This window comes from Nicotiana tomentosiformis, chromosome 1, assembly GCF_000390325.3.
Source record: "Nicotiana tomentosiformis chromosome 1, ASM39032v3, whole genome shotgun sequence".
Lineage (NCBI taxonomy): Eukaryota > Viridiplantae > Streptophyta > Magnoliopsida > Solanales > Solanaceae > Nicotiana > Nicotiana tomentosiformis.
The window spans coordinates 90,594,677-90,605,819 of NC_090812.1; the positions used below are offsets into that span (position 1 = coordinate 90,594,677).

Below are 11,143 nucleotides of genomic sequence, written 5' to 3' on the forward strand. Positions count from 1 at the left end.
ACTCACAATTGCTCGTAACAATACACAATGAATATACAATTACCATATATTTATAATATAATTCCTGCAATAATTATGATACATATACAATTATAATACAATCACGATACATTTCTGAAAAATTGTGATACAATTATGATCTTCATCTTCTTCGAGTTTCAATCACAACTCTACACTAAAAATCTAATATAATCGTATAGTATTGTATCGAGTATTATTTTGGGTATTGATGTATCATATACAAGTCACATACAATAAAGATTTTAGAAAGAAAGAAAACAAGATTCAAAACTTACCCACAACTTGATTCTAGAGCAATATTCTGAATTTCTTCTGCATTGTATCAATAAGAAATAGAGATTTTGGGTGATTAGTAAGAAAGAGAGAAATTGGGTTTAAAAACCTTTGGAAAAGAAAAAGAATCAAAAAAAATGGGGAGGGGGGGGTGGTTATAAAAATAAAAGAGAGTTTTTGGGTGATTATTAAGAAAGAGAGGGGAAAAAGTAGAATCTTAAATGTAAGGGGAGTTATTGGAAATGGGGGGAGGGCGGGTGTAACTGACAGGCTAAAATCTTTTTAATGGTTTTGTATATAACTTGTAAATATAGATATACAAATTAATTAATAAGGAATATAAATAAAGGTGGTAAATATGTTTCTATTATAGTATATCTAAGTAAAAATCCCAAACAAAATTACTAGAATGTTTATTGCTAGAGTGCAAGTGTTAAACTTCTTTAAATACTGCTAGAAATTTTTAAATTTTAAAAAGATGCATTAGTTCATACACTAATTCATATAATGAGTTATCATCGAAAAATTCAAATTGCACTTTAAGCTTCTTCACTGCCAAAATATAAATGTAAAGCCAATAAATTTTAACACTACTTTGAATTAATGATGAATAATATGTATAATGATGTGATTCAGACGATTCCAAGGTGTGTATGGACCATACAAGGATGGTGAAATAATTGGACATGGTAACATGTGCACAGAGTTTGAAAGCTTTTCTTATTATTATTACAGAATGATTTGAACCTTAACCAATATTTTGATTTTTAGAGTTTTCGCCCCAACCATACAAGTTGTTGAGGGTTCAGAGTGGTGAAAGCGACAGTAGGTTGATGAAAGTTGGAAAGAAACCAAGGTAATGGTACATGGCTCCCTCGCGCCAGCTCCTACGTCACGAGAAGGATGTGCTTGAGCTCAGGAATTGCTCGCTCTAGCATGCATTGTGCGGGGCATTTTCATACATACCCACTTTTGGGGCCACTATTGAAGTTATACCCGTATTGCAAAAAAATTTGTAAAGTATACCCGTTAGGATCAGAAGTAGTTCAATCTCTTCAATGCAACATCAAATTTCAAACCTGAAGTTTTATCTTTCAAATATAACTTTAGTTATTTAAATCTGAAGCTAAGCTTGTCAAAGCCTGAACTTCAGACATAAAAATTTGAAGTTAAGCTTGTCAAACCTAACTTCAAACATAAAATTCTAAAGTTATCTTTATAATACTCAACATAATAACCAGCCTAAAGCCATAATTTTTAAACCCCACAAATCATTTGTCTACTTTGTTAGGATCGGCAACCCGATTAGTGTGGAATTTAGGTAAATAACGTTATAATGACAATAACAAAGACAATGCAAGTTGATAATAACGCTAATTAAAGCAGATAAAGAAGGCACAAATTTAACGTGGTTTGGTCAAGGTGACCTACGTCGACAAGCGGAGAGGAGCAATTTCACTATACCAACATGACTACAAAATTAGAGCAAATACTCTAATTAGTCCCAAATAACCCCGAAAGAATAACCCCACAAGATCACTCCAAAGAAAATGATCACACAAATATTTTTCAATACTCAACCCTCTTACAAAATACTCTCAATGCAGGAGGAGAGAAAGATAAGAGAATAAAGACTCTTAAATTATTGGTGTGTTTAAGAAAGGGAGCAACATCAGTATTTATAGGAGAGATTGAACTAGGTTTTGCAAGTTCACAAAGGCAAGTTTCGAACTTGCAAGAGATCTCCACTACTTATCTAAACTTGGCGGCCAAGAATAAATCTCTGCCAAGCACATCTTCTTATAGGAACACACCTATTTGGCAACTAAGAATGAGTTGGATTTTACAATAAAGAAAAAGTCATCCTTTTCTTGTAAAGCCAGTTAGGCCATATTACAAATCTCTACCTTGGCCTAATTTTGGCTAATATAGTAAATTTTCTCCACCTTATCCGCAAAAGCCCGAATAGGCAAAATCATTCTTCATAAATGCCAACCAAGTTCACGCAAAGCTTGAACTTGACAACCGGAAGAGGCTTCGTAAACATATCAGTACGATTGTCTCTAGTGCTGATCTTTTGAACAGAGACTTTTCCTTCATCAATGGTTTCTCGGATAAAGTGATATTTGATATCAATGTGCTTCGTCCTCTCATGATACATTTGATCTTTAGTCAAGTGAATGGTACTTTAACTATCACAGAAAATGGTAATACCACTTTAGTGTGAACTGAGTTTAGCAAATAGACCCTTCAACCACAAGGCTTCTTTGATCTCCTCGGTCACTTCCATATATTCTGCTTTGGTAGTAGATAAACTACTACATGTTGTAATGCAGCTTTCCAACTGATAGCGCAACCACCAATGCAAAATACATAGCATGTCAGTGATCTTCTTTTGTCAAGATCGCCTGCATAATCTGAGTCTACAAAACTAGCCAAAGTGTTAGTGTTTCTCCCAAACACCAAACATGTGTTTGAAGTACCTCGCAAGTATCCGAGAATACATTTCACAGCCTGCCAATGTGCTTTACCAGGGCAAGCTATATACCGACTTACCAAGCTCACTGCTTGTGAAATGTCTAGACGTGTACAAACCATTGCATACATAATGCTACCAACTGCACTGGAATAAGGTACATGTGTCATATACCTCGCTTCTTCCTCTGACTGTGGGGACTAAGCAGCTGATAACTTAAAATGAGTAGCAAGAAGGGTACTTACAAGTTTAGCATCTTTCATGCCAAACCTCTCCAAGTACTTCTCTGGGTCAGGAATAGCCTGTTGGTTACTCGATATCTTTTGATCTCCATGCCAAGGATTTTCTTAGCTGCTCCCAAATCTTTCATCTCAAATTCACTTTTCAACTGACTTTTCAAATTGTGAATTTGTGTCAAATCCTTAGCAGCAATGAGCATGTCATCAACATATAATAATAGGTATACAAATGAACCATTATTTAACTTCCGAAAGTAAACACAACTATCATACATGCTCCTCGAATAACCATGACCCAACATAAAGGAATCAAACCTTGTGTACCATTGTCTTGGAGGCTGTTTTAATCTGTACAAGGATTTCTTCAACAAGAAAACATGATCTTCTTTTCCTTCGATTTCAAATCCTTACGATTGATGTATGTATATTTGTTCCTCAAGTTCGCCATGTAAGAAAGTTGTCTTAACATCAAGCTATTCTAGTTCCAGATCATACATGGCAACTAAGGCAAACAAGATACGAATAGAATTATATTTAACAACAGGTGAAATATTATTAAAATAAACTTCTTGTACCTAACTATAGCCCTTTGCAACTAATCGTGTTTTGTACCTCGCATCTTCAACCCCTGGAATGCCATTTTTTTTTCTTGAAGACCCATTTGCAACCAACAATTCTCTTTCCTGATGGCCGGTTCACAAGAGACCAAGTACCATTCTTGTGGAGAGACTCAATTTCTTCATTCATTGCAACCAACCACTTGGCTGAATCAGCACCAGAAATTGCTTTTGAATATTTTGATGGTTCTCCAATTTCTTCAGTTTCCTGTGCAACTGAAAAATCAAATGAAACATAATATCTTAATCTTAATGGTTGTTTACTTTCTCTTCTTGGTCTATGTTTGGCTATAGAATACTCCTCTTCTTCTAGTTCAACTTCAGGAGTCTCAACTTTAGGAATTTCAGCTTCTGGCTCGACTTCAGGAGTTTCAACTGTATTTTGCTCCAAAGTTGATGAGCTTGGCTCAAAAGGAATGCCAATCCCAACTTCCACCTGCTTCTGTATACTCTTCCCTTTATCTGTATTACAAGAACTAGAAGACTCTTTTCCGGAATGTAACATAAAGGATTCATCAAAGGTTATATCTCTGCTAATTATAAAGTTTGGTGTCATAGGATCAGGATACCATAGTCGGTATCCTTTCAACCCAGATGGATACCCAAGGAAAGTGCACTTTTTAGCCCTTGGCTATAATTTTTCATCATTTACATGCATGTATGAAGGGCAACCAAATATCTTTAAATCGGAATAATTAGCAGGAGTACCTGACCACATTTCCTCTGGAGTCTTAAAGTTCAAAGGTGCAGAAGGAGCACGGTTGACAATATAACAAGCTATAGAGATAGCTTCTGCCCAAAAGACGTTTGTCAACCCAACATTTAAAATCATGCAACGAGCTCTTTCCAAAAGAGTTCTATTCATCCTTTCTGCCAAACTATTTTGTTGAGGTGTCATTCTCACAGTATGGTATCGAGCAATTCCTTCATTCTTCCAGAATTCGTTGAATTCATCATTACAAAATTTCAAACCATTATTTGTTCTAAACCGCTTAACCTGTTTTCTTTTTTTGGTTCTCAATCAAAACTTTCCATTTTTTGAAAGTTAAGAAAACATCACTTTTATTTTTCAGGAAACAAACCCAAACTTCCCTTGAATAATCATCAATGAAAGTTAACATATACCTGACACCACCCTTTGACGGGGTACGTGAAGGACCCTAAAGATCGGAATGAATATAATCTAAAGCACCTTTTGTTCTATGAATTGTTGGAGATTTAAAGATGACTCTTTTCTGCTTTCCGAACACACACTATTCAATTTTCAGTACTTTGGCCACACAAGAGACCTTTTTTGCTGAGGATCACTCATATGCCCCAATCGCATATGCCACAATTTGGTGATGTCAGAATCTGATTTATCTGATGTTGAAATTGCAACAGCACCTATAACAGTAGATCCCAATAGAGTATACAACGTACCAGATCTACGTGCTTTTATGATAACAAGAGCACCACGAGAAACTTTTAAAAATCCACATTTACCTGTGTACTTACACCCAAGAGATTCTAGAGTGCCCAAAGAGATGAGATTTTTTTTTAAGTGAGGAACATATCTAAATATCGGTGAGAGTTCTCACCACACCATCGTGCATTTTGATTCGGACTGTACCTTTACTAATAACATTGCAGGCAGTATTGTTGCCCATCAAGACAACTCCACCTTCAACATATTCATATATGGTAAACAAATCCCAATTCGGACACATATGATAAGATTAACCCGAATCTAAAATCCACTCATTGTTAGATTTGAAACTATTATTAGTTGCTAAAAAAATAGTTCTCTCAGTCTCATCAATAGCTACACTTGCTTCGGCAGTGTTAGTATTTTTATGCTCATTTTTCTTTTCTGTATGCTTTTCATTGTTTTTCAATTTAAAGTATTCAAAAATAATGTGGCATTTCTTATGGTAGTATTTGCACATGATATTTATGTATCTGGATTTTGACATTGATTTAGGTCTTGAATCTTTCTTATTGGATCTACCTCTTACAAACAAGCATTCTTCTTGGTTCCCACTAGTTTCCTAGTAATATCTTTAACTATTTGTTCTTTTAATTTTAAAATAGATTTGACATCTTTATAAGAGATATTATCCTTTCCATAAAGCATAATATCTCTTATATGCTGAAACGACTAGGGTAAGGAAATAAGCAATAACACGGCTTGATCCTCATCTTTGATTTCAGCATCTATGTTACTTAAATCCATAAGAATGGAATCAAAAGTATCAAGATGTGTAAGTATAGAGGTACCTTCAACCATACGAAAAGTGTAGAGCTTTTGCTTTAGATAAAGCCTATTTTCTACTATCCTTTTTATATATAGGGTTTTTAGTTTTTCCCGTATGTCTTTGGCTGAGCTTTCTGCAACAAATTCATGCAAAACCTAATTTGAAAGATTTAAAATAATACCTGATTTTGCCTTTTTGTCTATGACGGCAAACTACCCGTCTATCTTTTTATTCGGCTTCTTCTCCTTTCCTTGCAATGCCATATCTAAGACATCCTGAATTAGGATAGCTTCAATCTTTAATTGCCACATCCTGAAGTTTGCACTTCGATCGAATTTCTCAACATAAGTCTTTGTTAGAGTCATATTGGCTACAGAAACTAACCCGGTTATATCCGGCTATGGTACTAATTTGTTAGGATCGGCAACCTAGGTAGTGCGGAATTTAGCCAAATAACATTATAATGACAATAACAAAGACAATGCAAGTTGATAAAAATGTTAATTAAAGCAGATAAAGAAGACGCAAATTTAACGTGGTTCGGTCAAGGTGACCTACGTCCACAAGTGGAGAGGAGTAATTTTGCTATACCTACAAAATTAGAGTAAATACTCTAATTAGTCCCAAATAACTCCGAGAGAATAACCTCACAAGATCACTCCAAAGAAAAGGATCACACAAGTATTTCTCAATACTCAATTCTCTTACAAAATACTCTCAATACAAGAGGAGAGAAAGACAAGAGAATAAAGACTCTTGAATTGTTGGTGTGTTTAAGAAAGGAGAGGAGCAACAGTATTTATAGGAGAAATTGAACTAAATCTTGCAAAATCACAAAGGCAAGTTGCCAACTTGCAAGAGATCTCCACCACTTATCCAAACTTGGTGGCCAAGATTAAACTTTGCCAAACACATCTTTCATATAGGCACATGCCTATTTGCCAACTAAGAATGAGTTGGGTTTTACAATAAAGAAAAAACCATCCTTTTCTTGTAAATCCAATTAGGCCATATTACACGTTTCATACAAAGACCAAACAAGTTGCATGTTGAGTGATATAACAATGAATTTGAAAATGTTAGATAAAATGAGGGGTGAGAACAACAAGTTGTGTACCTTTTTGTCACAGCGGAGATTGTTGAACTCACCACAAAAATAATTTCCCCAAGTCGAACTTTGAATCTCTTGGAAACAGAGTTAGAATTTCATCGAACTAAGTGTCTTTTATCCTTGTGTGATTTTTTTGGAAGCAGAAGAAAGTTTCAGTTTTTCTCTTTCTTGCTGAGAAAAAGAAAACTTACGTGATATATATATAAGAGAAGTTAACCCACATTGAAAAACTGATTAACCCCATCACTATTTAACTGTGTATGGTGGTTTTTTTTTTTGAGTAACTTCCTTTTACCTTATCTCTTTTAGATGGGTCGGGTCTGCCCACATGGTGCGACCCGAGATCCAAACCCAATATCCAACATCTCCCACTTCGCTCATGGTAGGCTATACCCAATCCAATTTTATGTCAATAACATACGTAATTCATACAGACAAATAGTTCATGCGACCTACGAGCATTAAGACCTATAATATTTCAAACTCATTAAAGTTGTACTAAAGCTCTATGTATAAATCCAATCACATATGGAAAGGATGCATTACCAATATGAGGATCTTATTACTCGCAATACCCCAGACGTCATTCACTACTCCAGTAGTAGATATTTGATCCCTCATCCTCGGAAGAGGTGAACTCGAGTTTAAATATAACATTGTACCCACAATTACACTCAATACCCCCAATGGTAAGTGTAATGGCCGACCTGTAAATACAAGCTATTACTAATTTTAGTTGTCTTCCCTTTCCACTCGAATCTATTCATTCCAGATCAACTGCTTTCCTAGACATGCACTGCATTGCCGAATCACTCATGGCTATTAGTGCTATGCTAAAGTAGCAATATCGATTGGCACTTCAAGATACAGTAAAAGGTCAAAGGGTATTTTAATAAAAGTTAATATAACTTTTCGGGATCTCACACAATGAAGAAGCAGGGATCCGTTCTTCTATTATCCCATTGGTCGCTAGCACACGTGGTATGAAACACATGTTACAGTGGTCTCACCTTATATTGGCGCGTATTCTTATTCTTTTAATCATTCTACACCGTACATATCTTGGTCTAGACACCTTCAAGTGTCTAACCCGAGTTTCTCACTTCAATAATCCTCAAACCATCTTCTTAGAGAAACTCGCATATGTCTTACAAAACAAGTCATAATCAAATAGTGAAATTCGTAAATTGTCAAGAACGACCTCTACAAGTAAATATAACCCCGCATTATCCAAGGTTCTATAAGGTCTCATCTCTTCACGATTCTTAACGTATGAGGCGATTGCTCGTGTGAGAGAGCCAATCTCGCGACTTGTTCGACACACTTTATCAACAAAAATATTATCACATACATACGAGATATAAGCATAATTCAAGAGTCAAATAATGATGAGCATATTATAATACTAAAGTCATTTTACAATACATAAATATGTTTTATATCCTTCGCAAACATAGAGCCATAACATGTTTCTCAAACAGGTCACTAGATATCGCCTTTGTAAAAGGATCAGCTATCATGCTTCACGTAGGAATGTACTGTAAATTTATCTCTCCACTTGCTACCATGTCTCTTACAAAGTTATACTTGATGTCAATGTGTTTGGTCTTGTTGTAATACTTAGGATCATTTGTATATGCAATAGCCGCTTGACTATCACAATATAGAGTCATGGGACCCTGAGAGTTCTTTGTAATATCCAAATGCTCAAAGAATCTCTTCAACCAAACAACTTCTTGTACTGTAGACGCACAAGCCACGAACTCAGCTTCCATTGTTGAAAGGGTTGTACATGTTTGTTTCTTACTTTTCCATGACATAGCACCACCATTAAGTAAGAAGGCATAACCAGATGTTGATTTTCTATCATTCCGATCACCAGCCCAATCAGCATCTGTATATCCTCTCAAGTATAAATCATTTCCACTATAACATAGTGAATAATCTGCAATTCCCTTCAGGTATCTGAAAATTCTCTTCACAACTTTCCAATGATCTCTTCCAGGATTGGATTGATACCTGCTAACCAGACCTACGACATAACAAATGTCTGGGCTAGTACATATTATAGTGTACATCAAGCTCCCGACAGCACTTGAATATGGAACTCGAGACATGTCTTCCTTTTCACTTTTAGTTTTGGGACACATTTCAAGGCTTAAAGTTTCACCTCTCGCTATTGGAGTATCCATGGATTTGCAACCATTCATGCGAAAACGATCCAAAAGTTTCTTTATATAAGTTTCTTGAGATAGACTCAATAACTTTTTGGAACGGTCTCTTTGGATCTTAATTCCAAGGGGTGAGAACAACAAGTTGTGTACTTTTTCGTCGCAGCGGAGATTGTTGAACTCACCACAAAAAGAATTGCCCCAAGTCGAATTTTGAATCTCTTGGAAACAAAGTTAGAATTTCCACGAACTAAGTAGCTTTTATCCTTGTGTGGTTTTTTTGGAAGCAGAAGAAAGTTTATGTTTTTCTCTATCTTGTTGAGAAGAAGGAAACTTACGTGATATATATAAAAGAGAAGTTAATCCACATTCAAAAACTGATTAACCCTATCACTATTTAACTGTGTATGGTAGTTTTATTTTTTGAGTAACTTCCTTTTACCTTATCTCTTTTAGATAGGTCGGGTCTGCCCACATGGAGCGAACCGAGATCCAAAGTCAATATCCGACAGAAAGGAAAATAGACATACTTAGGAACGATCGATCTGGAAATTAAATATAATAGGCAACAAAGTTCTTTTGGATGGTGTTTTTAATACCAAAGCGCTCAAAGATTTGTTATTAAGGAGGTTCTTCTTCCATGTCGATCTCCACGAGATGAATAAGGAAATAAAAAAGGATAAGAAAAAGCAGTAGCATCATCAACAACGATTTGAAGTTTCTCCTAACTTGGATACAAGTTAAAAGTTTTTAAAAAAATGGATATAAGTTAAAACAGGGTGACCAAAAAGAGAGCAATAGCTCTCGCATCGCGAGCTCTAGTACTTACACCCAAGAGATTCTAGAGTGCCCAAAGAGATGGAATTTTTTTTAAGTCAGGAACATATCTAACATCGGTGAGAGTTTTCACCACACCATCGTACATTTTGATTCGGACTGTACCTTTACTAATAACATTGCAGGTAGTATTGTTGCCTATCAAGATAACTCCACCTTCAACATATTCATATGTGGTAAACAAATCTCAATTGGTACACATATGACAAGAATAGCCCGAATCTAAAATCCACTCATTGTTAGATTTGAAACTATTATTAGTTGCTAAAAATATAGTTCCCTCAGTCTCATCAGCAGCTACACTTGCTTCGCAGTGTTAGTATTTTTATGCTCTTTTTTTTTTTTTCTGTATGCTTTTCTTTGTTTTTCAATTTAAAGTATTCAAAAATAATGTGGCATTTCTTATAGCAGTATTTGCACATGATATTTATGTATCTGGATTTTGACATTGATTTAGGTCTCTCACTACTTGAATCTTTCTTATTGAATCTACCTCTTACAAACAAGCCTTCTTCTTGGTTCCCATTAGTTTCCCCAGTAATATCTTTAACTATTTGTTCTTTTGATTTCAAAATAGATTTGACATCTTTATAAGAGATATTATCCTTTCCATAAAACATAATATCTCTTATATGCTGAAACGACTAGGGTAAGGAAATAAGCAATAACACGGCTTGATCCTCATCTTTGATTTCAGCATCTATGTTACTTAAATCCATAAGAATGGAATCAAAAGTATCAAGATGTGTAAGTATAGAGGTACCTTCAGCCCTACGAAAAGTGTAGAGTTTTTGTTTTAGATAAAACCTGTTTTCTACTCTCTTTTTCATATATAGGGTTTTTAATTTTTCCCGTATGTCTTTGGCTGAGCTTTCTGCAACAAAATTCATGCAAAACCTAATTTGAAAGATTTAAAATAAAACCTGCTTTTGTCTTTTTGTCTATGACGGCAAACTACCCGTCTATCTTTTTATTCGGCTTCTTCTCCTTTCCTTGCAGTGCCATATTTAAGACATCCTATATTAGGATAGCTTCAATCTTTAATTTCCACATCTCGAAGTTTGTAATTCGATCGAATTTCTCAACATAAGTCTTTGTTAGAGTCATATTGGCTACCGAAACTAACCCGGTTATATCCGGCTATGATACCAATTTGTTAGG

General features: G+C 35.2%; 1 protein-coding gene across 1 annotated transcript; it reads right to left on the reverse strand.

Moving 5' to 3' along the window:
• Nucleotides 1–8,497: 8,497 nt before the first annotated feature.
• LOC138907154 (secreted RxLR effector protein 161-like) lies at nt 8,498–9,166 on the reverse strand. The gene has a single exon (XM_070197452.1). The coding sequence runs from the start codon at nt 9,164–9,166 to the stop codon at nt 8,498–8,500; it is 669 nt and encodes a 222-aa protein (XP_070053553.1).
• Between the last annotated feature and the right edge of the window lie 1,977 nt (nt 9,167–11,143).

What these genes read in the sequence shown, in the direction of transcription:
- LOC138907154 (XM_070197452.1), bottom strand. Translation starts at nt 9,166, where the DNA reads ATGGATACTCCAATAGCGAGAGGTGAAACTTTAAGCCTTGAAATGTGT.